This window comes from Anser brachyrhynchus, assembly GCF_964034855.1.
Source record: "Anser brachyrhynchus genome assembly, chromosome: 9".
In the NCBI taxonomy this organism is placed as follows: domain Eukaryota; kingdom Metazoa; phylum Chordata; class Aves; order Anseriformes; family Anatidae; genus Anser; species Anser brachyrhynchus.
Window position 1 is genome coordinate 5,103,372 of NC_137703.1, and position 25,387 is coordinate 5,128,758.

The 25,387-nt window shown below is 39.4% G+C and overlaps 1 protein-coding gene across 7 annotated transcripts in view; it reads right to left on the minus strand.

Moving 5' to 3' along the window:
- The window catches only part of PHC3 (polyhomeotic homolog 3), a 37,522-nt gene extending 12,294 nt beyond the window's left edge, over window positions 1–25,228 (minus strand). For 2 of the 7 annotated variants that reach the window (XR_013955292.1, XM_080605398.1), the window contains exons 1-14: window positions 23,782–25,210; window positions 20,397–20,544; window positions 19,520–19,678; window positions 18,003–18,080; window positions 16,289–16,447; window positions 13,957–14,055; window positions 10,360–10,600; window positions 8,061–8,938; window positions 6,632–6,782; window positions 4,919–5,172; window positions 4,218–4,374; window positions 1,790–1,904; window positions 415–565; window positions 92–323 (exon numbers count right to left, since the gene is read on the minus strand). Coding sequence is in view for 6 of the 7 variants with exons in the window: in XM_080605398.1 (XP_080461524.1) it covers window positions 92–323; window positions 415–565; window positions 1,790–1,904; window positions 4,218–4,374; window positions 4,919–5,172; window positions 6,632–6,782; window positions 8,061–8,938; window positions 10,360–10,600; window positions 13,957–14,055; window positions 16,289–16,447; window positions 18,003–18,080; window positions 19,520–19,678; window positions 20,397–20,522 (2,800 nt within the window). In the remaining variant the exon portion in view is untranslated. Of the gene's footprint in view, window positions 1–91; window positions 324–414; window positions 566–1,789; window positions 1,905–4,217; window positions 4,375–4,918; window positions 5,173–6,631; window positions 6,783–8,060; window positions 8,939–10,359; window positions 10,601–13,956; window positions 14,056–16,288; window positions 16,448–18,002; window positions 18,081–19,519; window positions 19,679–20,396; window positions 20,545–23,781 lie in introns of those variants that run through there. The other 5 variants (XM_080605396.1, XM_080605397.1, XM_080605400.1 and 2 more) reach the window with 5 other exon arrangements.
- Window positions 25,229–25,387: the final 159 nt, after the last annotated feature.

The window sequence follows — 25,387 nt, forward strand, 5'->3', positions numbered from 1 at the left end:
TGTTACCACACCATCTCCTCCTCAGAGTGATGCTAAAAAGCAAAGAGCTTTACGGTTAAAAATGTGGAACAAGTTCTCGCACATTACATACCAGGCAAAGAATGTATAAAGGCCCAAACTTCGTCAACAGTCCATACTGATGGGTCTGCTTGCACCACTGGTAACAAGTCAATGCTCTCTGGCATTTTCCTAATTCTTAGTTCCCTAAGTTCACGTTCCCTCTCTCTTTCACTCTGTCTTCGCAGACGCGTGGTCATGGCAGCTGGAACAGCGTCTTCGTGAGAAGCCAGATCTTCTTCTGCGGATGGGTAAGTAACTGGAAGCTGGAAAACATCGCACAAATACACTGCAGTATTATATTTTATTTGTAATTCCCAAAACAATGCCATAGTTTTAAGCAAATATTCCACAGACCTGTCTAAGAAAATGATCTCGTGACGCCCCATCAGGGCCACTCGGTCGACGCCCGCGTCGCCCAAGACTTTGGCTATCTGATTTCCGATTCCAACGATTGGTCTTGTCTGATGTAAACAGCCCAAATTTCTTAGTGCAACTAAGGCTGTGCCTAAAGAAGTAAGATATATTCAAATAATGCACTAATAGCTTTTTGGACTGAATTCAATCAACTTAGCAAATAAATGACATTGTTGTCTACAGAAACACTGCCTAATTAAAGACAACAACAGGTGTCACAAATATAAGAGAAAGGTATCTCAAAGGCCATGTACTCTAACCCCTTGTCTTGAAGGGAGATCAAGTACATCTAGATCATCCCTGGAAGATGTCCACCTTTCCTGCTCTAAAAAATTTTCCATGATAAAAAAACAGCTTTGGATTTTATCACATACTACAATCCTACTTCTCTAAAACATCCTCTAAAAGCTTAATGTCATATTACATCTTTTGCTTCCATTTTCTCTACCTAGCTAATACCTAGTCAAAGGAGGACAAAGGAAAAAGGGCCAATTGCCTTCTGAGTATTATTTCACTATAGTAGTGTCCCAACAACTACCAAATAAAACATATACATTCCCACTACTTAAAGTGCGAATGTCTCAGGCTGGGGATGAAAAAAGCAGGAGACATAAGAGAAAGGGGGTCTCAAGGTACACTGATGAGAAAAAAAAAACAACTAAGTGGCAGCTAAAAACTATTTCCCATAAAACTGCCCCCTATTTCTAAAACATTTGGGACTAAATATCAATTTTCCAGCTGTAACGATGGAAGATTTTACATTCAGGTGTTGATTATAACTTGTTCCTCTAAACCGAAACAAAATAAAAAAGTGTACTAAACCCAAAGAGAAACAGAAATCAGCAGTCATTTTCCTTTGCCAAGCAAAGAGCAGCATATGTTATTTTCAAGAAATGAGAAGCTTTAGAAAACACTAAATTTATGGTTTAACTATTTCTATTCTGCTCTATGCAAATCATGATTTTTATTTTTTTTTGCAAGGGGAAGACAATAAGAATAGTCAAATATATGTAGTGATTTGTGGCCCACAGACCTCTACACCACTTTCCAAACACTTTCTAACTTTTAATGGATACCCATCAGCATTCCTCTAAGCCCAACAGCATTCATGTCATCCTCTGAAAGAGTTCTATAATATAACTGGAGGTCTGTCTTGAAATAAATCTATCTACCATAGTCCTTTGTACCCACATAGTCTGCAAATTTGCACAGAAGGCAAACATTTTTCACTGCTTCTTTATTTTTCAACATCAGACAGTATTTGGGGGCTACTCCATTAATCAGATAACACTAGGCAATAACTAGAGGAGAGTACCTTTTGGCACAGGATGTAGAGCAGAATCGTTTTGACCGCAGAAACTTGTTAGAATATCCCATTTTCCCACAAAATTCACACTTCAGAAGATCATTTTCAATTTCATCCAGTCCCTCTAGAGGAAGGAGTGAGGTACAAAGAGGTTAGTTTCAATGAAAAAAATGTGTTCAAGTTTCTCATCTCTTAAGCAGGCAGGTAGAAGACTTTCAAGTATTTAATACATGTCAAGAAATATTTTGATTAAGAGAAAATTATGCCAAACTAAGAAAATCATAGATTTTACTCTCCATGCAAAAGAACTTGAGTGAACTGAACCATGGATTGAATTATTCATGGAACTATATCAGCTTCTTTGTTACATTTCAAACCATCCACGAGCAGGTATGCCTTCAAATATAGCAATCAACTAAAAAAATAGTTACAGTCTCTACAAATTGCTTATAAAGTGTTTGTTAAGAGAACTGGGCACTTTATGGTCCAAATTCAAGCTCTCCTGTAATGAAATAATGCATTAAAGTTAAAAATACTTTCTTTGAATAAGCAACACCTACAACCAAAAGGAGAACTTGCGGAAGCAAATAAGACATTGGAACTTATCTATTAGAAAGATAGCATGCATATAAAAAGAAAAGGATTGTAGCGTCTACCAATTTGAAGTCTATTGTTACGCAGTATTTTTTTATGATATTGGTGAGATAGGAAGCGCTTTTCCTGTTCCCCATGAAGAACTCAAAAAACAGCTGAGAGAAGCATCAGTGAAAGATGTAGGAAAGCCCAGGAGGCAGTACAAGGTAACAAGGCAGCATATGTCACGTGCTGAATGTCTACACCCTATTCTGCTGGAAGAGAATTTTGTGGGTACAGGATGGTTTGTACATAATTTAGAAGAACGCTACCATCTCTGCAAACCAACTTGCCTTTTGGCATTAAAAAAACAAAACAAAACACCCAAACTTATCCCCATGCACCATCTGTGAAATACATCATTAGGAGCAAAACTGGCACAAACCGAAGTGTAACATTCTGTGTTCATTCACATAAGCAAAAGAACTGCATGCCACATGGCTGCAATCACGGACAAAACATTTATTTAAAAAATCAGTGAGCTAAACAAACATCCATTCCTTCCATATTTCTTATTTACCTGAATCGGTTTCATAAACTTTGCTTCTTGCTATTCATCTTCTGCATTCATATTTTTAATTTTACACAACTAATTGCAAATATTGCAGACTAGCTTTTTGTTCAAAACTCTTTGTTAAGCTCTAATGCCAGCTAACACAAACACGTATCAAGGTTTAATTAAGAGGTTTTAGCTATGAATTTTAAAATTGTTATAGTGATATTACCTCACTAACTAGTGTGCTAACAAGGTGATAAATAAAAAAGCACTAATGCGACGAAGTTAAACAGGCTGAAATAATTATTTGAATAACATATCTGATGTATCAGGATTCAAAGGCATAACTGAAGTCAACAAAAACTTAGGTAGTGTCAGACTGACCACGTTGCAAGTCGCCAACTTAAGTTGGTATCACGCATGAAGTAGAAACTGGAAGTTGGAAGCCTACCAAACCAGACCAACCTTGCAAATGAAGTTAAATACAGACTAGAGATCCATAATTCAAATAAATCATTCTTTCTGTTAAAAAAATGCACAAACCAGGCCACATGGAATAAAGTGACTACAGATGAAAGCAAAAATTGATGGTAAAGGCCTTCTCTTCTGCATTTTAGGTGTTTCTACCGTATAAATGCAATCTATATCTCGGTTTAGCATCAGAAAATCTCCTTTGACTGACTTCTGCCTATGCAGCTGCCTCCCAATACTAGATATTTCCTAGCTTGTCTAATGAGTAGTTGCCAATTGCGAACATAAGCCTAATACCAGCTTCCAGGAATGATAACTGAAAACAAAAGCATGAATGTTTGAATAATTGCATGAAACAACAGACAAGCTGTTTGACATCTGAGAAACAGCACAGTGTTATTACTGAAAGGTTCTTAGGGAATTCTTCTGAAAACAAAACTGAACTAAGATCTACTGTAACAAACTAAAGAGAAAATGACTATTGCAACCTAACACACCTAACATACTTGATTTCCAGGTTCTAAAAAAAACACAAAACAAACACAACATGATGATGAGTGCTTCTGTTACTGCGTGGGGAAGTTTGATGTTTTTAGCTCATGAGTTGTGTTAGAGACCACTGTATTCTAAGCAGGACAGTACACAGTTTCTTGACATTTGTGTGCACCCACAGCAATTTCTGTCACTAGGCATAGCTAGTTACAAACATTTGAAAACAGTATCTGTTAGAGATGGTGTAAAGACTGGAGGAAGATTCCAGATGTACAGACAGGATGGGATTCTGTAATACATACAGACCAGAAGGAAAAAATTGATATTTAAACAAAAACTACAAACCTTCTGCAATCATATCCTCTATCTCTGTGTCCGATGAGTTGTCTGCATGTTTTGTATTCTGCAAGTCTGATTCAACACACATAACACTCATGATTTGACCCTCCACTAGCAATCTTTTTTCTGCAGGCTGTTCTACCAGCAAAGATGAACGACTTACCTATTGCGATAAAAGCAAAGTAACAATGGTTAACTGAAGAGTGAATGACTGAAAACAGTATTTGTGACTAATCACACAAAGCTCAGTAAGGGGGCTGCTGGTGCTTTAAACAACAAAGCTTTTAACATGAAAGTACTACTAATATACAAAGACTCATCGCAGAGGTTTAAATTATCGCTTAAATTGAGGTATCTAGGAGACAAGTGTAACACAAAGTTAGTGCAAATGTTAGCCTAAAATAACTGTTGTTACCTCTGGATAGCCTGCCTACTCTACTGTGTCTCTGTTTCATTTAGTACCTTGTCATCCAGTGACACTGGCAAGCCAAACAGCAGCACAAATTCAGATTAAATAAGTATACTGAAGTGCTGTAAGAAATAGGTTACCAAACAGGGAAAAAAGGTCAACCCCAACATCTGGAAATGTATTCAAGGTTTAATGACCTTGAATTCTTATTATTAGCTATTAGCTAATAGCATCATCTTTAAGAATGGTTTGTTTTAAGAATTAGTAGCAAAAAATTCAAGGTAACTTTTACACTTACAGGGAATGGCTCCAACCCTTCCTGAATCACAAAGCCTTCAATAACATGGGTCAGGATTTGTGGTTTAACGATAGCCTGTGGAGGTTTATTTTCTACACTAGGAATGCTATTGGGCATTGACGTGCTGTTACTCCTTGTTGTTGCTGCTGGAAGCAAAAGAGGTGGTGGTGGAATAGAAGCATGCGAAGGATCAGATGGAGATTTAATTACTGAGGCACTGACTGATGATGTCACTGAAGGTATTCCCACATGGTCTGAAAAACATAAAGTATGTTATATTTTTGTGACTTATGTCCAAACATTCGTTCAGAGTTCTAGAAAATAGAAATGATAAACAAACACACCCAGCTTTGTACATATGATCCTGTAACACAGGCTTTTCTTTACAGTTTAGACTTTACCTTCAAAACCAAATGATTTTCCTTGACAGACTAGTCTACAACCAAACAGCTCTCAAGTAAGCATCATTTTCCTTTACTAAGTACTGATTAACTATAACCATAGATGGCCATGAGAAAACATTTGAAAAAAGTGACTTCCTATACAGATCTCAAATCCACAAGACAAAACCAGAAACCACTCTATTCAAACATGTGATTCTCAAAACAAAGTTGCTGAGCCATTTTTAAAGAGAAAACATTTTCAGGGTTGCTCTGAGCCTTGCTAATCGTTAAAGTCACAAATATACACAATATCAGCTGTAGGTATAGAAAGCTGGGTATAAGAACCTGAATTTGGAAAGGTTGTACCTCCTGGTGTTCTCAAAGATGTTACATACATTCATTATTACACATACATACATGTGTGTATATACACACATGCGAATATACAGTGCCATAGACACTCACAACTTTCTGCTGAAAACCCATTTTTTTGAAAAATACTTTGGAAATACAGGCAAGCTCATAACCTACAAAGGAATCTGCATCTTGTACTTGATTTTGGACAGCGTTGGCTTTTAGCTCTAGTAAACATCCTATCTGATCCAAACATCAGTTACCATGTTTTATTTACAAAGTAAAAAAAGACTATTTTGTCCTCTTCTCTTTCTTATTTATTCCAGGAAAGGATCAGCACAGAACAAGCTGAACATTCATAACTGATCTGTGAAGCATCCTGTCTTTGTAGCTTCAGCAGAAATTTGTACATTCAGCACATCAGGGGAAATTGCATTAATTTACAGCACAAACATTGATATAGGCAGGTATATCTTTTACAATTCTCCGGAAAAATGTTCATTGGTAGCTTTTGCATTACAACTGCTCCTTACTGTGCATATCAAAAAATGATGCACAGAAGAGTCATACCATGTAAGCAACTATTCTGACAGCTCCTTCTAATTGTTGATCCTGATTCTGTGAAATCAAGCTCCACACCAAATCAACCAGCATATTTTGCTCACATCAAACAGCTGTCACTTAAAGAGTACCTGGAGACTGATACTCCTGTTAAGATTTTCGTATTATAAAAGTATAGGCTAAAGAGCTGAAAAGCTATTTTTGTACTACATTATCCAAATACATATGTAAGTTACGCCTTTGGGACTGAATAATTCATTCTATCACAAAGGTTTCTAGCATACTTTATACAGTTTTACTTTAAAAATTATAATCTAAAAGTATAAAAAAGATGAAAATCAGACATTTTTGCTTTAAAACATCACTAGGTAGTTCCTAAGCAGAGAAGCTACTTTAATTTTACATCTGTTCTCACCTGACAAAGGCTCTTCTGAATTAAGTGCCTCTCCATTCCCCAAGGTTATGGCTGGTGGGGACAAAGTCGGCGGTGTCGGTGTCCTAACCATATTGACACAATCAGATTCCTCAGGCATCTCTTCTTCACATACATTCTCCACCTGGTAAATCTGCATTCAGCAAACTATTGGTTTAGTGATTTCCAGTCTACCATAATACTTTAAAAGAGTCGTATAAAAACAGTTGTGCTTTTTTTTTTTAATAAACAAATTACCAGTTGAAGAGTTAAGATATGTTAATCTAATGAAATAATAGTTTTCAACTGCATACAAAACAATTAATTCTGGGGACATCAAGATGACATTTGAGAACAAAGTTATTTTGTTAAAAACAGCAGAATTTTAAGAGGCATAGTCCTATCAAACAGACCAGAGAACTTGACTTTTTCAAGGCCAGATCTTTATAGTTTGCTGTATTTTAATTTACACATACCCTTGTAGCCATTTAAAGACTTCTGCAAAAATGCAAGCTTTATAATTTAAGTCTGCATATTGTTTTCTATCTTATACAGCAGTGTAATCAAACTGAGTTCTTCGGGAGTGAATGCCAAGACTATCAAAAGCATTATTGAAAAGGTTAGAAGGTATTTTCCTAAAAATTCCAAAAGTAAATTTACATTAATAACTGACAGCTAGTTTAGCAGATCAGGATGTAAAACATTACCTTCTCAAAAGTATAACTAAGTTCTATTATTTTGCCCAATTTTTACATGAAGTATCAGAGAATTGGGATTATCATTACCTCAACATGAATTAAAAATACAGTGCACACCACCTTCCTTAATTTCTTGGTAGACCAGATTCTTTAGAGAAGTCAAGGATGAAGGACTGCAATATTTCATTGGCCTGACTGTCCCATGTCCCCGTAACAAAGGAAAAGCAAAGCTATATTTGAAGTACTTTCCAAGTACAGTGGAGTCCCCAGTTCATGAGTGGCATAATTTAACGGGAAGACATGTCCAGCATTTAGGTTTCCCTATCTTCTTCACTATACACAGTGAAATTTAGCTTGAATGAGTACTATGTGCCAAAGAACTGGGCTCTCTATTCATGAGGTGTATAGCAAAAATTTCTGATTTTAAATCCCTTTTGAACATTTCTGCAATCAGCACTGCTCTATTAAGAAAAAAAGAGTTCTGCAAAGACAGCAAGATGATTTGTTTTGACAGACTGGTATCCCAAAATATAACTTTCAAACATCTCGCTGTATTCACCCACCTCTGGCACCTGTCTCTCTAAGGCCAGCTTTCACAACTAGAATGGTTTTGGAAAACAGGTATTTTCACAGGTTGTTTGACTTTGCTCTGCGTGGTCACAGATGACATCAAAGAAAGGATTTTTCACTCTCAGTTTAATCCTAAAATTAGAAGGAGGTTTCTGAGCACTTACCACCGGAGTTTCAATTGGTACTGACGGCTGCACTTGAAGATTTACTGCAACAGTCTGAGGTGGTGGAAGCGTTTGAAACGGCAGCTGGACCAAAGCTTCTGCAGCAGGAAGTTCTTCCTCAGAAACCAAAGTGTTTTGAACCAAAACCTGGCCCTGGGATAGAATTTCAGGCTGCACTTGTAACGACTGCACAGACTGCAAGGGCAGTTGTTGAATCTGGGTCGAAGATGTTGACAGCTGTGGAGGAGCTGCAAGAGGGATAGGTGTGGACTGCAAGGCTGAATATTGCTGGTGTGGTGTGGAGGACACTATCTGTTGGCCCGAGGAAACCAAGCTGGGCTGATCTACTGATCCTATATGTACAGCAGGGGAGGGTGGAAGTGGGAGATGCGGCGGAAGATTAAGTGGCTGTGCAATTGGTCGAACTGGGTTGGTAGCAGTTTGCTGAGGAGTGCCCTGCTCAGGCTGAAGAGCTGTTGGCACGAGGGAGTTTGCCTGTGACTGGATAAGTGCTTGAGGATGAATAATTATCGTGGGCGACTGGCTAGGGGAGTGAGAAGGTGGAGGGGAGACCACTACTGACTGCTGAGCTGACTGGGATGGAGTGGGAGATAACGTTAGAGGTGGAGGATGGATGTGAATAGGTGAGCAATGAGACTGGACGCTGCTGGGACCCGGAGGAAGACCGTGGCTTGGGAGTGGCAGACAGTGCTGTGACGGAGGGGGCTCCTGACCAGAAGGAGTCTGAAGTGCAATCGGCTGGACTTGCTGCTGCTGTTGCAGTATCAGCTGATGATGCGAAATCTTTGGAGGTGGTGAATGAAGTGGGATCTGCTGATGTTTTACCAGAGAATGAGGTTGCAATGGAGAATATGAAGCTGTGAAGGGAGGGAAAAAAAAGTGACAATTAGCAATTATTTCCTTAGGTCCAGAGGACATTATAGAAATAATGAAAGAACGGAAGTTTTTACTTTAAAGTAAGCCCATCACAACTTTTTCAACCCTTTGGATCCACATTTAGAAACACTTTCTTTAACAGCATATAGTGCGCAAAAAGAATTTATAGGAATATACCAATTTCCAAAGCAAATGCAGCAATGAATAAATTAACATAGCCACGCATCGTACATATACAGAAAATACATATACATATATAACATTATCTGCACATCTTTTTGGTGGTAGTTCTAAGATCATTGCTGATCCAGCCTTCTCTTTTATTTAAGAATTTCATGCAGCTTCAAATGGATTTAACCTTTGCTTTGAAAGAGACTGGAATGGAAGAAATAAGCATGTCACAACAGGATTTGTTCCTAACTGCTAAGTTAAATTTTAGATAACATAAGAGACTCCAAACAAAACAGCAGGAGTTCAGTATGAAGCAAAAGCACTTGAAGTATTTTCCTGAATGTGAAAGCACAAACTGAAAGGTATGAATCTAAAAATAGTGCAACTTCCAGAGATATCACATCACCTTTAAGTGAACCAGTGACTCACTAGTAATTCCTTAGAGCGTTTGAGTGTATGCAGACACATATTTTGCTCCATGTGCAAGCCTCTTCTTGCTTTCCCATTTCTACTTGAGAAATGATTTGCCTTTTTTTATTACTTATTCTGCTAGTAAAGACGGACTTTATTCCTTCCAGAAACAAGTTCCAAGAGCATTAGGGCTCAATAACTCAAGCACGTCTTATTCTTTCTTTAAAAGCTGCCATTAAGCCAAGCTAAATCCCCAGAATTGAGACCAATTGTCTAGATAACCATTACTCTTTCAAAATTAAGACGCTAAAAAGCAAATGCATTGCACGCAATGTAAATGCATATCTAACCAACTGCATGCTTCTCTTGATCTATCACTTAATACAAAATACTAACATTCTGGATCACTTACCTATGGATTTTTAAAATTACTTAATATAAAAAAAATCATTCTGATCACAACGAAATATAACCAACAAAATGGACTTTGGAGACAGCAACAGGCTGCTTGGAAATGACATGCCATGACAGTGAGCATACACAGTGACCAGTAACAAGAATTATGTTTGCACTGGGATTCAGCTGTATATTGCAATTGCTACATTGTGCTTGCATTGTTATTTCAGAACAACGCTGTATGACTCTGCTAAATCAAAATCCTGTGTAATGTCAAATATCAGCAAATAAGTAAATTTAGTATTAAACATTAAACTCTTCACGTGGAAGATCTAAAAGATCCTGGTCAGTGAGCAATGGACCCTGAGAGAACTATAATATACAAATTACTTTAAAATATATTATAGCTTCATTTTCATCCTACCTGGTGTTATTAACTGATGTATGCTTGATGTCCGTGTGACTGGCGTACTCCGACACTCTGGAGTTGGGCTATCACCTTTTCTATTGCTCTCTGAGGGATCTGGTTGGCTGCCCTTGGTACTGGTTACAGGTTTATTAGCGCACAGAGACAACGACTGAGGCTGGCTGCTGCTCTTTGGTGGGCCGTTCTGCGAACTTGACAACACACCCAACTTCTGACTGCGCAGTGTCAAGTTTTGAACCTGGGAAATCAGTAAAATGTAAACAAATACATAAAAACATTTATGACAGACATCCAGACAAAAACAGACAACATTAACTCTACTTATTTTATGTTATACTTCTCATCCCACCTTATCAAAATATCTGAGAAGTTAAAAGTCTCCATATCCAAGTACCTTAAAGCCACCAAATATACAGAAAAACAGTGATCTTGAGGTACTTCAGTGATAAATACAGCAGTCTTTTTTCCTTATTGAAGTTTAGAAAATAAAGGATAATTGTTCATTACACTAATTTGAATTAAAACTTGTATTTTTTCTCCCTTTTATAGTAAATTCAAAGTGAATGACAGAACACATCTTAAGCAAATGCAACTTTATTTTTATGCAGACACTACCAAAATACAGTGGTAAGTATGTTTGCAGGGACTAAAATAAACCAGAGCCTTGGGTAGTGGTAGTGACAAGAATGTGCTGTATATTACTTCTGTCTTAATACACCTGAGTGTACCTTATTTCTATAGCAATATTAATATACCTTTTCACCACAGCTCTAATAATAAAACAAAATATAAGCCTTCTGAAATGCGTATTAGGCAGTGATTTTCACTGATGTGTGTTATAACGCAGCCAGTTTCTGTACATCTTGACCCCAGCTTACCAGTCCTACATGCTGAGCTAAAATTTTATTTCAAGGACAAAGACTACCCTTGCAGAGCACTAATGTATGCCATACTTTACATGAAAAAAAAAAGAGGACTACTTATTGCCATCCACTTTTTGATTATTTATTTATTTATTTATTATTTATTCATTCCAGTTAGTGCTTGTGTAATGAACTAGTTGACATTTTACGTCTCACTGTTCAGTGTGTTACCACAGGGTGTGCTCAAATCCTGTTCTGAAAACAACAGTATTTGTTTCCTAGTTGGCATGCATGATGCATTTATTGCAATCCTAGCTGTTGCAGAACGGGAGAAAAGTCTATGAATAAGCAGATGTCTGAGCAAATAAAACAACTGGAATGAGATTATTCTGGAGTTTGTGAGAGCCTACTGGCTTACACTAATCAAGATGCTCCAAATTTAACATTTTCACTCCTGAAGACCATTGAAGTCCAAAAGATGATTTCCATTCCAGCTTGTGTTTTTGAAGGGGATGCTTCTGAAACATATGAAGGATATCATATCTGACCTAATAAACCCAGTCATGGAGAACCCCCAGAGTGCCACAAGCACTCTGCTGTCAGACTCTGACTTTGTTTTTGCAGTTAAGATCAATCTATTCAGTGTGGGAAGCAAAAGGTCAACTTAGATTTTGGAAGCAACAGTAGGAAGGCTTTACCATGACCTTTTATCAGGACTCTGTAATATATAAAAGCCCAGGTCTCACAGTCCAGCCTACGGTATAATCAAGGTTCCCGTTAAACTCATTCTCCCAGCATGTCATTTGGTCTGCTGAACGTTCATAAAAAAGGGAAAGAGAAGGTTAAAAAAAAAAAAAAGAAAAAAAAAGAGCCCAACATGCTAAGAAAGGCTTGCCAACCAGGGAATAACTGCCAGCTCCTGTTCTCCCTCATATAAATTTGACCTAGCTAACTGCCCATTTTAACACCCTGTTGCAATAACGAGAACAATACAACCAATTTTCCTGACACAACACTGCACTGAATTCCCAAAGCTGTTATGCTAGCTAGGCAGTATCACCTATAAAAAAATACTTGGTCCGCTACAATCCATTAAAAAAAAAAAAAGTGCTGCAGCAGAAGATAAAAGACCTAATTGCTCATTTATTGAAAGTACTAGAATAAAGGTAAATTAGATCAGACTGGGAAGGCAGCTACCAGCAAGATACAGGGACAATGCCCCCAGTAAGGACAGAGCTACCAGCTTCTGGACATGTTTTCAGAGTCCTCCCTACCCACATAATGTACCAAATTGTGCAATGAAGAGAATGAAGAGGTGGGAATAGACGTTTGCATTTCTTCACTTTTTCGCTGTATCTCAAAGGTGAAGTCTTTCCCCCTTCACCCTGAATTTTACTCGGATATCTTTAAACCAGCAGCATGAAATTAATGGTACTCAGCAGGTGATATGGAACGAGTTTAGAACTACAGCAGGTAAAATGAGGAATTTGTTTTCTCATGCTGCTCACTGACAAAGCTTCTTGTGTAACAAAGGGGCACTCTTCCTCACGATTCAGCAGTGACATGGTAACACGTTACCTTGCAGCTTTTGTGTCTGTAATTTTTTTTCTCTGTCTGAAGGCCAAAAAGTTAGATGTGGAAGGCTGACTAAAAACTAAATTCAATAGCTTTGGGGGATGTTAACCTTTTGCTTATCACTGCGAGCCTTGTCCATGCCTACGACAAGGCAATTTTTTATTCCTGTGTTTAATGAATTGATTAATTAAGGAATACAACGAAAGCGTATCTAAAACTAGTGCAACTACTCTCAAGTTTTTTATTTTTTTATTTTCTAGGTTATTCATTTTAGCTGCAAAGTTCTGCCAAACACACTTATCTTTTAAAAATAAACTGGTTATGCTATAAATGGAGTAACAAATTACCAAGATTGGGCTTTATCCACCTTAAGAGTTCTAAATGACCTCAAGAATGAAATGTTAAAAGAGTGACTACAGAAGGAAACCTTTTTCCAAACTTGGCACAAGGTGCAACTAGCACAATGCAGATTTTTCAGAAGTGGTTCAGGAAGATCTGTAGAAGTAAAAATAGTAAATGTGGTACCTCCAATTGCTAGAGTACTAGAAATTATAACAGAGCACCAGACGTGCCCTACAACAAGCAATATGACTTTTGTAAAGCAGTTAGTAGCTCACAGATCTATTGGAATCTTCTGAAGGGATCCGCAAACACAAGCACAAAGAACATTCAACTGGTATAATTTACTTGGATTTCCAAAAAGTTTCAAAACAAAGTCCATTAGCAGAGTCTTTTAAAGAAATCCCTAAAATAGAAGGGAAGGTCTTTCATGAGAGCATAAACGTGTTGGACAAATGTTTGCTTTTCACAGCAGGAGATGGTGACTAACATTCTGTAGAGATCTGTGCTGTCCCATATGTTTTTCCAGATCATATACAAATTTCATGTTTCAATGAAATGACAACACCACTTCAGCTGATAACGTGAAGTTATTCAAGGTAATAAAGATGAGAGAGAATTATGAAGAGCTGAAGTGTCATATCCAGGACCCCAATTTTACATATAACATGATCGCCTCTAAATGTGTGACGATGGTAAACAGAAAACACTAAAGATGTACAGAAACAGTACCCATAACCAATTTTTATAAGTAAAACTTAAGCACAAAGTTTCCTTATTTCTCAGTTTTCGCACACTCTACTGGACACAAGCTCACCTGAGTAGCTGCAGACTGACAGGAAGATGAGGAAGATGATGAGACAACAGGAATGTCAGACTGGACAGCAGCCACAGTGGTAGCAGGAGTAAAAATTAGCTGTTAAGCAAGAAAAAAATATCAGGTAACAGACTGAAACATTGAAAAATACGTAAATAAAAAAAAAAAAAATAAGGCAACATTTTACTTTTATAGAGTGATATATAAGTTACATGCAGTGATGTACAGCTTCTCTTTTTTTTACTTTTAGAGCAACTCATTCTAGTAACAATTTACTGCAGTAGTTTAAGTAAATAAAATGAAAAGATAATTTAAAATCATGTAAAATATTTGTTCTACATATTCAGAAACAGATATTATACACACACACACACATTAGCTTTCACACAAGCATTTTAAAAATGGCTTTCCCCCTCCAATGTTACAAATAAGTGAAACAAAGGCAAAGAAGAGTTGGCCAATTTCTACAATATTGTAAAGAGAGAAAACTTGGAGTACCTTCCAGTCCAAGTGTTATCTGTCCAAGTGTTACTTAACAAACAGGGCTGTTATATCAACTTTAACTACGCTAATTAAGTTTCATTGCAAGAACAGATATCGCACAACCACCAATTACTAATTTCAGTATACTGGCATGCCTAATTGTCATTGATTTCCTCAGTGACAGTATAGCAAAGACAAGTCTTATGGAAGGCTTTGAAGAGAGATCATTAGTCACTTTCCCTTACTTCTAAAGACATGTCAACTGCAAGGAGCAGCTAGGAAGAAAACATGAAGTTACTTAGCCAGAAGTGAATCAAGCTGGTGATGAGTCTATTGGTATGGACTAACTACAGATGAGAGTTGACCTTTTTACAGAAAGTCCTTGACAAGGAAGGAAAAGCATTAATTTTGACATGTTAGATAGAAACACTGAAAGATTGAAAGAGTTTGACATGCTACCAAGAAGAGAAAAATGATCTTGCACTATCATCCTAAACAGAAACTAACAGAGTAAGTTTCTCTCAAAACTGGGATGTAAGGCAGTTATTGAAATAAGCAAGAAATTTGATGTAAAGAGTCTGGACAAAAACTTAGTGTGAATAGATATGAAAACCGTATCCAAAAATCCATGTCATTGAGACAGATTGCTACTATAAAAAACAGCAACCTCATCCCATATTGCTTCCACCACTAATTTGATAACACATATTGAAAGGCAGTGACATGATGAATTCCTAACTTTCTGTTAATTAGTACTAGGTGATTTCAGCATTTAGGTTTGCTTACAAACCAAAGACTCAGGAAATCCTTTTACTGTCAAATTGATGGTGTTTGATCTTTAAACCCTTATCTTGAATTCATACTGCTTTTTCAATAACCACGTAGGATAAGAGCCACCAAAGAAAAAGCTCAACATCGCCTAACACCATTGCTGGGCAAGCCTAAGAAAAAAATCTCAGAAAAAGAACAAAGAAAAAACTTTCATAAACACGCTTCACAGGTGCAGTTCCTTCAAGAACTCGTGCCTGCATCTAATTTTATACATCACTGCAGTCACAGACCTCTGACTCTTGGTGTAGCATAACAGTGATTCTTCCTGTTTCATGTACTTGTACATAACATTTCCGAAAGCTCTAGTCATGAACTCCCACGGGCCATGGAAGTATCTTTGGCCTCCACCAAGCACTGATCACAACCTGAGCATTCACGCATAACTTCAGTAATTCCTATGAAATCCCACACAGCCTGTAAGGATAAATCCATACAAGACTCACTACACAGACTATTAAACTAAATAAAATAAAATCACTATACAGATTTTTCGAAGTTGCCCATTAAGAAATGGAAATGCCACATTAATAGGAATTGGGAAGAACCTGATGAGTTTCATGTGAATCTAAGGAGAATGAAAGCTACATATTTAATGCGTATTCTAGAGACAGTAACCTAAAGAACAATCTTAGCTAAATGCAATTGAATTTTCCTCAAGAGTCTGAGCTCTGAATGTTACCAATGCATTGGAAAAAACCTACCCTGAACATAAACTCTAATATGTCCTTTTACATAGCCAGATAAGACATGCTCTTTTCTTCCCATGCTTGATCAATTTAACAACCAGGCTAAAAACATCCGAACAAATTTTGACAGAACTAAGCTACAGCAATCCTTTTACTCCTCTGACATCTAAGCGTTCCAGAGATATGTACGCAAAGATTAGTAACTAAATTCTCAAAGCTACCTGAAACTAAAGAAAAATTCTTATAATTTCTAGAAATAACATAGATAAGAACTGGAACAGTAAAATTTGAGGGAACAAAAAACAACAGCAACAACAAAAATCCAAACTTACCATTTGAGCTCGTAGATACATTTGAGCCTGGCTTGCACTCAGGGTTGGCGAGGTGCTCCCCAGCAACATAGTCTGTTGGGTAATACTGCTGCTGGTGGTGTTGGAGGTCTGTGAACGGCTTATTATCTGTGCAGGTGTAGGAGAGGTGGAGAGGTTAATCTAAGGAAACAAAAATATTGCTTCTGTCATGGAAATTCAATCATCCTAGGGTCTAAAGCCAGAAAGCCTTTCACAAAAATGGCAGGGTCAGTAGAAACCTCTGAACTGTAAAGATATCAAAAATGTATTGAGCCAAACATCACGAAACTAGATTCTGGCAAGACTGTGTATTTTAATTCTCAAACTACAAGCAATATTTAGCAGTACACAGCAATAAGCATTAACGAATATAAACAACGATGTTACGAAGTCTGAAAAAATACATCTCATAGAAATACATATTTACATAACACGTAGCATGAGCTTGTCATATTTTAAGAAAAATGTTTGAATTTTAATACTTAAGTATCTTTAAATGCTTGTATTATCTGACATGACTGACAACTTCTGAGATGCTCGTTATGAAACTTGACCAAGGTGCCTGTTTGTGCTGCCATACTTTGACTCTGATTCCTCATATGCACACTTAAAAATGGTCTGAGACTGAAGTTTTCTACAATTTCATATTAAATGCTCCTGGAAAAATTCTTTTTTAGCATCTGCTCAAGCAAAAGCTGGTTGTTTTTTGTTTTTACTAACACATTCAACAGAGTTAAGTGCCCAGCTCTTTTAGATCACTTTGAGATTTTCTTGAAAATCCAAGCCCAATTATTCTGTTAGTTTAACATCAGGCATATTTGAAAACCTTCCCTCCTAAATTTAATAATAAATGAATGATTTTACTTCTAACGACTGTAAGCCAAAGCAGTGCTATGAAAGCTTAAAAAAAAACAAACAGTTAAATCATTGAAGCTATGCACTGAAGCCATGAACAGCTTGAGGGCATGATTAATAAGCAGGATGTCTGTAGGACTAACAAAGTCCTACTGAAGACAACTGTAGAAGTGTACATAGAAGGCTGTGCAAATTACATATCTGAAGATGTCATTTAAGGAAACGTAGCATGAACTGAACACAGAGCCGCTAACAACTGAAACCTGAGCACATGCTTAGGATATGGATAAAGTAATTTAAAGTGCATAAAAGATGCATGATAAAAGATGATAAAAGAATGAAAGCTATGAACAATTTAACCAGTTTCACATACATAAGTGAGCAATGACTTGGATTCTTTAGATTCGGTGCTCCTTAATCACTGGTACACAGAGTTATGGTTTTGAACTACAACAGTGCCCTGAATAAAGAAACTAATGTGAAAAATCCAGTAAGAAATCATGTAAGAGATGAAAGCTCAGAGAGTGATTCCTGCAGTGGTCTGAACAGTCACTAGTGCCCACAAAGTGAGCGACTGCCCCTCAGAGCACCAAGAGTGGGCTGGGACCAGGGAAGCCTCCAACGCCAGCCTGCAACTCTAGTAGCTAGCACCATGCATCGGGATGAGAGGACGACACTGGAAGCGTAGCCAACGCTTGCTACAGTCATCATACTTCCATTTAGTGCTTCTCTAATATTCCTTTTAACCACACAAATTTAAAATCTTTTCTGTTTTTCCAGATATTTATTATATAACCAACAGGGGTTGAGAATGGATGCAGGGCTTTGTTTGATTACGTACCGAGGTCTGCGACATGCTTGACTGCTGAGTGACACTCCCAGTGGGGGAAGTACATTGCCTCCCACCTGACAGGCTTGCCTAGATAGCAAGAATATGCGTCAAATACCGAAATCAGAAAGTGTTTAAGCGATGTTCACATTATTGCATAAACCATCAAAAACACCCCTCTCTAACATTACCCTCTCTCCGAGTTAGCAGCAAAACTGCTTGACTCAGGGGAATTAGATTTCAAAGTGCACTCCAAGCTCTGAACTGGAATCTGCAAGGTGTCAAATGCCTTGAATTCCTTGCAGCTTTCAGGCACTCAGACTCTCGAAGATCAAGACCTGAACAATAACTATCACAGGTGAAGCCCATCAAACTGTTAATGATGGAACTACCTAATGAACTCATCACCTATGGTGCTCAGAACTTAGAACGTGACATCATTCAAACTGTCATTATTAAAACTCACATTGTAATTTTTATTACATTTAGAAGCATCTAAAATTAAAACAAACTTTATAAACGCTGCGAGGAACACCCTCACTTCCCCTAGAATGACAGTTTATGTATGCACATAGAATGTCTATACCACTACGCTACTCCAGACCTTCAGATGAATACAGGGACAGTGATTTAGATGTATATATTAACAGACTGCAGAACAGAACTTCTTAGACTTGCCCAGCCTGATTCTCTTCGCTCTATCTCAGTAACAGTACAGGCACAAATCCGTCACAAAAAAATAAGTCAATATGTTACCATGATCTAATGGAAAAGGTACAGAAGTAGAAGCCAGGAGCATAGAAGAGTCCATCCTAGTTCTGACAACAAACAGCTGTTTCTAGCCCTGAAGTTTTTAACTCTGTTTTAGCATTTCCACATATAAAAATATTAACTGCCACCTATCCCTGCAAGACAGTGCTCTCAATCCACAGTCAACTGAGGTCAAAGGAAGTCTTTCCACTGCTTAAGTTTTCACAACGGGTCTACTCCGGTGTTCCTTTCACGTTAAAAGCTTTGCTTCAGAAACGAACCACAGCATTGTCATTTACTTCCTACATTGCTGCAGTTGGGAGTTAAAATTGAACGTTGCCATTATTTATAAATGCAGCCAGACGTGTGGCAAAACACACTAAAATGCCAGATGTTGACTACCTGAATTTGATTTCACTAAGATGCGTGGCTATTCGTTTGTTTCCCCATCAACTTTCAGAAAAATTCATGGGATGAAGATTGAAGTAGTCTCTTTTTAATATATACATTTTTTCCTGTTTGATGATTTACATGATGCATTATAATGTATGCAGTTAAGCGTGGAATGGACGCCTACTGGAGCATCTATAACAAAATCCTCCAAACAGTTTGGAGGAAGATACAATTTAAAAGAACAAAGTCATTAAAATATAACAGCGAATCATTGTGAGACATTGAAAGCTCAGGCACTTAAGCTGTTATGTTTGACAATGCTCTAGAACTCTAGTCTTACTCCAGAAAGTAGTAAACCACTATTTTTCAGCAATCTTCGCTCTCACCTGTGGTACAGTTGCCAGACTCTGAAATTGGGTACTGCTTAAGTGCTGCTGCTGCAAAGCAGCAGTCTGCAGCATTAGATGCTGCTGTTGGGCTGCATACATCTGCTGGAGGTACTGAGCAGCTGAGCTAGGAGGACGATGCAAGGCCTGCTGAATAACCTGTGATGAATCAGTAGGTAGTTAATCACAATTACAAAGCACACACCATACTGACACGATGCTGAAGTTTACCTTTACAAGGAAATAAAACCAAACACATCCGTTTCACACCAACTGTATAATACTGAACTTGCTCCACCACCACTTTTCTCAACAGAGTTACCAAATATAGGTACAGCATTTTTCATAACGCTACAACCAAGTCTCTTAGGCTCTCATCATCATATCCTATGTGATATTCTATTTTTTTGGAAAGATCAGGACAGCACATGAGACTCAATTATCAAACCCAACAGAGCGGGCTGTACAAACTTCCTGGTAATCTTATTTAAAGAACAGCAAAATGGGGATGGATCCAAGAAGCAGTCACACACATAAAGATACCTCTGGATCCCTCTAGTCAGTGGTGGTCAAGTGAACAGCTTTTTGTGTTACTTTGTAAAATTTTATGCTAATAATCCATACCCTTGGGGAACGGTGAAAAATCAAGTTTTCCAACAGCATTTCTCTCCCGTTATTTGGAAGGCAGGCCTGCATACTGCACTATTCTTAAGTGGTCTGACATCTATACTATGAACAGTATCTTATGAAAATCAGTAAGTCAGATATTGAGAAAGAAGACAGCGATTAAGAATGGAAAGTTAATTTTGTGTATTGTACGACGCATGTATTTGGGAGCATTGCACAGGACGGGAAATAGCATCTGATGGCCCGGTACCTGGACGGCATGCCTGTCAGAGCCACTGTAGACAGATATCTGCGGGAGCGGGGTCCGGGAAGTGGAGGTGGTAGTGATAGTAGTCGTAGATGCAGAACACGTCGTTGTGTTTGGTTCATTCTCCATAGCTGTGCAGTGTTCGTCCAGCCTGGCGGGATTGAAGTTGAAACGAAAGCGGTTCACAAAGCGAAGAGCAGCACATATGGATTTTAAAGGAGAAAACCTAAGCTTCTGTAAGATACAATAATGGACAGCTTGCAAATGGATAGGTTCGTAACATTTGCTATTACTCGATGTGATTTGTAGACAGATGTGGTTATGAACTTCTAAGATGCATCAAGGGTAGCAATAGGTGGCAATTTAGGAATGTATGCAGAACTTCCCGCAGGCTGCACAGGAATACTGCCGCATCCCTCTTCCCCATGGCACAGCGCAGGAGCCACTGGCTGTCTGCTCTGCACATTCAGCAAAACATTTTCTAGCCAAACATCACTGGCGACATGTTCTATTTGGAAAAAGAATGAAAAGCTGTAGAGAAAATGCTTTTACTTTCTACAGCAATGCCTCCCCAAATACAGCCACAGTTATGGAAAAAAATACCTAAAAGAATCTCCAGTGACTTTTTCCTAGCCTCACAAGACTTCCTTCTGCTGCAGAGTATAATCTCTCTCCAAAAACATTGTCATTAAAACTGCAATGAAACCTGTTTCTCAACATATGAGCGTTGTTTATCTTTTCCTTTTCAGTTTTAGTATTATGATTAACAGAGAACATAGTTGCTGTTTATTGCTTTTCAAAGGATGCTTTAAAAAAGCGGGTGGGGAGAAATATTTCCTTCTTACAATAAGGAAGGATTCAGAAAAATGATCATTTAGAGAGCTGCAATGTACTAGAAAAAAAAAAGCAGCACTGCCAAGTCCCCAGCAAAATGCCCACTGGGTGCTGCATCAAACAGGAACATAATAAGGAGTTTCAGCTCACGCTGCTGAAAGCAGAATGCAGTGCTGCCAACCTGCTACCTTCCCCTCTGAAAACACGACTACTTTGCAAGTAGAGAACTTAAAAAAAAAAGTATCCTCTACCCAGAAAAAAAAATATGTTCAGGCTGACTTGTGCTGCACACGATGCCATAGGTCCTGATTACTTGGAATACATAAACTTTAATAGGTACACGGTCCCCTAGGGACTTTGTACCCATCATTGTGTTGATATCTCCTACCTTTTGCCATCAAAGACAATTTGTGGCAATAAAGCTTGCTTTCAAAGCACAGATCCTACTTCATCAGAAATGAAGAAAAAGTATGGCTTTATTGTTAAAAATACAGATCTGTTGTGTATTATAATGCCATTTATCTACCTACAGGAGAGCACAAGTTAACATTGATGCGTTAACCACTTCAGTTACAATGAAAACAGCATCACTTCTACAATCACTTTATGTTAATTTCACGCACTGCTAATGAAAAGTACCTTGAAAAAAGTTTCCTCCAGAGAGCATTAAATGCACATCAAAATATTTACACCTCAAAACTTGTCTAGCTTGTTTGAGCAGTTATGCAACTGTTTAAATTAGCCTAAGAAAAATAAGATTGGATGTTTAATTTTCTTAGTTCTTAGCCACATTTAAGACTTATCAGTGAGATATGCAACGTATCTCACTGCACTAGCTGAATCAGAAGTCGATAATTCAGTGCTAGTTGATAATTCTTTAGCTAAGTGCCTCGTTTTCAAAATTTTTTGATCAGCATGGCCTGGCACTGACGTGCATCTCCAGCCCTCCTCTAGCACGTCTGACCCCGAATCAATTAGAGACGATGCACGAGGCTTACTTGCCACCCCTCAGGTCTTATTGCAACATAAAGAGCGACGAGTTGCAGCAGGCAGCACTGACACGCAGAAATACCGTGCCCTCTGTTGGCTGAGAGCACGGGAAGGTGCTTCAGCAGATGACACTTGTTAGAAAACCTTTCGTCACTTGGAGCGAAAAGCCGGTTGTTTAAAGGAAAAGAGGAAATACATAAAATGAGGGTTATTTTTTAGCAAGATGACCCCGAATCCATTAACAATTTGGCAGATGGATAGATGGATCTTTTATAACCGAAAGTATGAAAACCACTACAGAATTTAAATCTGTCTTTACAGCATCGTAAAAGGAGATCAGGGCAACACTGCATATTTAACTAGACCACATTTAGTTATAAAATATAGGTCTCAGATACTATTAAAAATAGTCTTCTAAAATTTTCGTTAACTACTCAACATCAGAAAAGCAGAACTCCCACCTTACAGTGCAAATAAACTTGGTAAGCGAACAGGGGCTGTGCTGTGACATTGCCTGTCAGCAACATCACCTCAAAAGCACCTCTCTGATGGGTGAGTTTTAGAAAACGCATGAACTCTGACTTTGAATAACTGCTATATGTTCAAAAGTGGACTCAAAATATAAAACACAACAGAAAACTGTATTTAAAAGAAGCATTTATTCAAACAGAGACAGTATTAGACACCACATAGTTTCAAATTATACCGTGCATGATGTAAATATTTAGGTTTTTGTTCTTGCTGCTCTGAGACTTGAAGAACAGTTTTGGTCAAAATAAAAATCCAAAGTAAGGTCAGAAAAATCTGCCGTTTTACAAAAGTAATGTTGGATTACCAGCACAGTACATACCGTGCATGCGCATGCACAGCATGTCGCTAGTCATGTTTGAGAAACTTTGATTTTTTGTAGTGACACAGTAAAAGCAAACACTACTGGCACTCTGCAACCGTAATTGGTATTTGGAAATTGGTATTTAAGTGTTTAAACCATTTATTTACTCAGTCCGTTCATCACCTCCCATCAGAACTCCTACACGCACAAGACACAGAAAAATAAAAAATTCCCACAAGCCTAACCCCTAGGTGGATTTCTGCATAAACCCCAAACACACACACCCCCCAACACGCCGCCCCAACAGTTACACGGGGTTCGGACGTTATTTTTCAACCAAAACACGGGTTTTTGAGAGCCACGCTCCGCGCGAACGCAGCCCCCGCCCCGCGGCGCTGAGGGACCCCGGGGCTGCCGGGCGGGCAGGGCCCCTCGCCCGCCTCAGACCGGGCCCCGAGAGCCGACAGCCCCCGGAGCCAAGGCCGGGGCCTCCCCCAGCCCCGAGCGGCGGCCCCTCAGCGCTCCTCCGCCCCCAGCCCCGGGGAGAAAGGGGCGTGAGGGGGGCAGAGGAGGCTCCCGCACCCTCGCGGGGCCGGCCCACCGCAGCCGCCCGCGGCCGGGGCGCTGTCAGGGCGCCGGTCCCCGCCTCCGCGCCCCGCCCCGCCGCGGCCTGGCCGGGCCCTGCCGCTGCCGCTCCCCCTCCTCCTCCGCGCGTCCCGCCGGGAGACTCGCCTCGGCCCAGCCGCTCACTCCGCTTCCGCCATCTTGTCGCCTCCCTCCCGGGGAGGTGCTGCGCAGGCGCGCTGGGCGCCGCCGCCATGTGACGCCGCCCGCCGCCATCTTGTGGCTTCGTGCGGCGGGGCCACGGCGGCGTGAGGGGCCTGGCTTCTCTCAGGGTTCGGAGGGGCGTGGGTTCCTGCTCGAATTCTTCTTCAGCAAATGGAATGTTACAACTCTGGGGTATTAGCTGTAGGGGATGTGGTGTTTTGAGAGGGCTGCGTGGAGGTTAAGGTCAGGAAAGGGCCTGCCCTGAATGGTTTTCTCTGTTAGTTGGTCAAAGACCTCAGCAGCCCCAAATGGGAGGTGGCAGTGAACGCCTGAAGTCTCAGGAATATGAAACTGAAGAGTCTTTAAGATCTGTTAGCCTAGCTTCCAGTTCTTCCTACATGTTGGTTCTGAGCCTCTCCTTGCTATGGGGATGACTGCTTCTTCCCCTGAACTGACTGTAATCGATCAGAGTTGAATTACGCCATTATTTCTCAAGCGTACGTGGTAGCAGCTGCTTTGTACTACTTGGAGTAGAAGAGCAAAGCCCAGCCTCCATGCAGACAAGTAGCTGCTGTACCACATAAAGCTAACTCAAATCTTGCATGGGATATCCTGACAAGCTCAGTACCTCTCCATCTCTCTGTCACAAAATGTTTTCCTCTCTGTGATGGAATACTCTTAGAGATCTTGTAGGAAACTAAGAAAAATGTTGGAAGTTGTAGAGCAAGGTATTGTTAAGATACAGCAAGGTATTTCCTGCTGTATGAAATTGATGCAAGACTGTTTGGAAACTGGGTGGAGCAAGTTTCTTCTGAGGAAGAGAAATGCCTGCTGCAGGAAGGTCAGGTATCGTGACAAAAAAAGTTCTGTACTTTGTAACCTCTTGCAGGGAAAACAGCAAATGGGGACTTAAGTTACTTTATCATCAAAAAGCAAAAAGAAGAACAAAGTGCACGACTGGAATGTGCAGGTCTCGTATAGCAGCCTGTTGCGGACCACAGAGTGGCAGAATTCCACGCTGCTTTAACAAACGTCCGGGTACGGTGCCGATTACACCAAGGAGGTAGTGGGGAAAAAGGAAGTGTTTGTGCTGTATCAGAACAAAACAAAACAAAACAAAAACAAACAAAAAAAGGTTAGGTTACCTATTCCTCAGGATTCCCAGAAACATCCATCTTTCAAGGAAGTGCTGGGCAAAACAAATATGTGTTATCAAAGACGCTACCAACGTGGTGTTAAATAGGGAAAGCCTAAAGGAACCAATTTATGATTAACAGCTCTAATAAAATACCTTTTCTTAAATATTAAGCGTTCCATCCCCTTTAATTAAAAAGCATCCTTTGTGTTTTCTTTCAAAAAAAAACACAAAACACCACACTTGCTGTATGTCTCTCGAAGTTCCACCTGCACCGAGCGCCCAGCGCTGCCCCCGCCCGTGCTCGCTCCCGCGCAGCCGCGGGGCCGCCCCCTGCCCGGCAGCCGCTGCGCGCTCCCGGCGGGCCGTACCAAGCGGCGGGGACACCGGGAGGGGATCGCTTGTGCCCCGCCCGCCCCGCTCCGTCACGGGGGT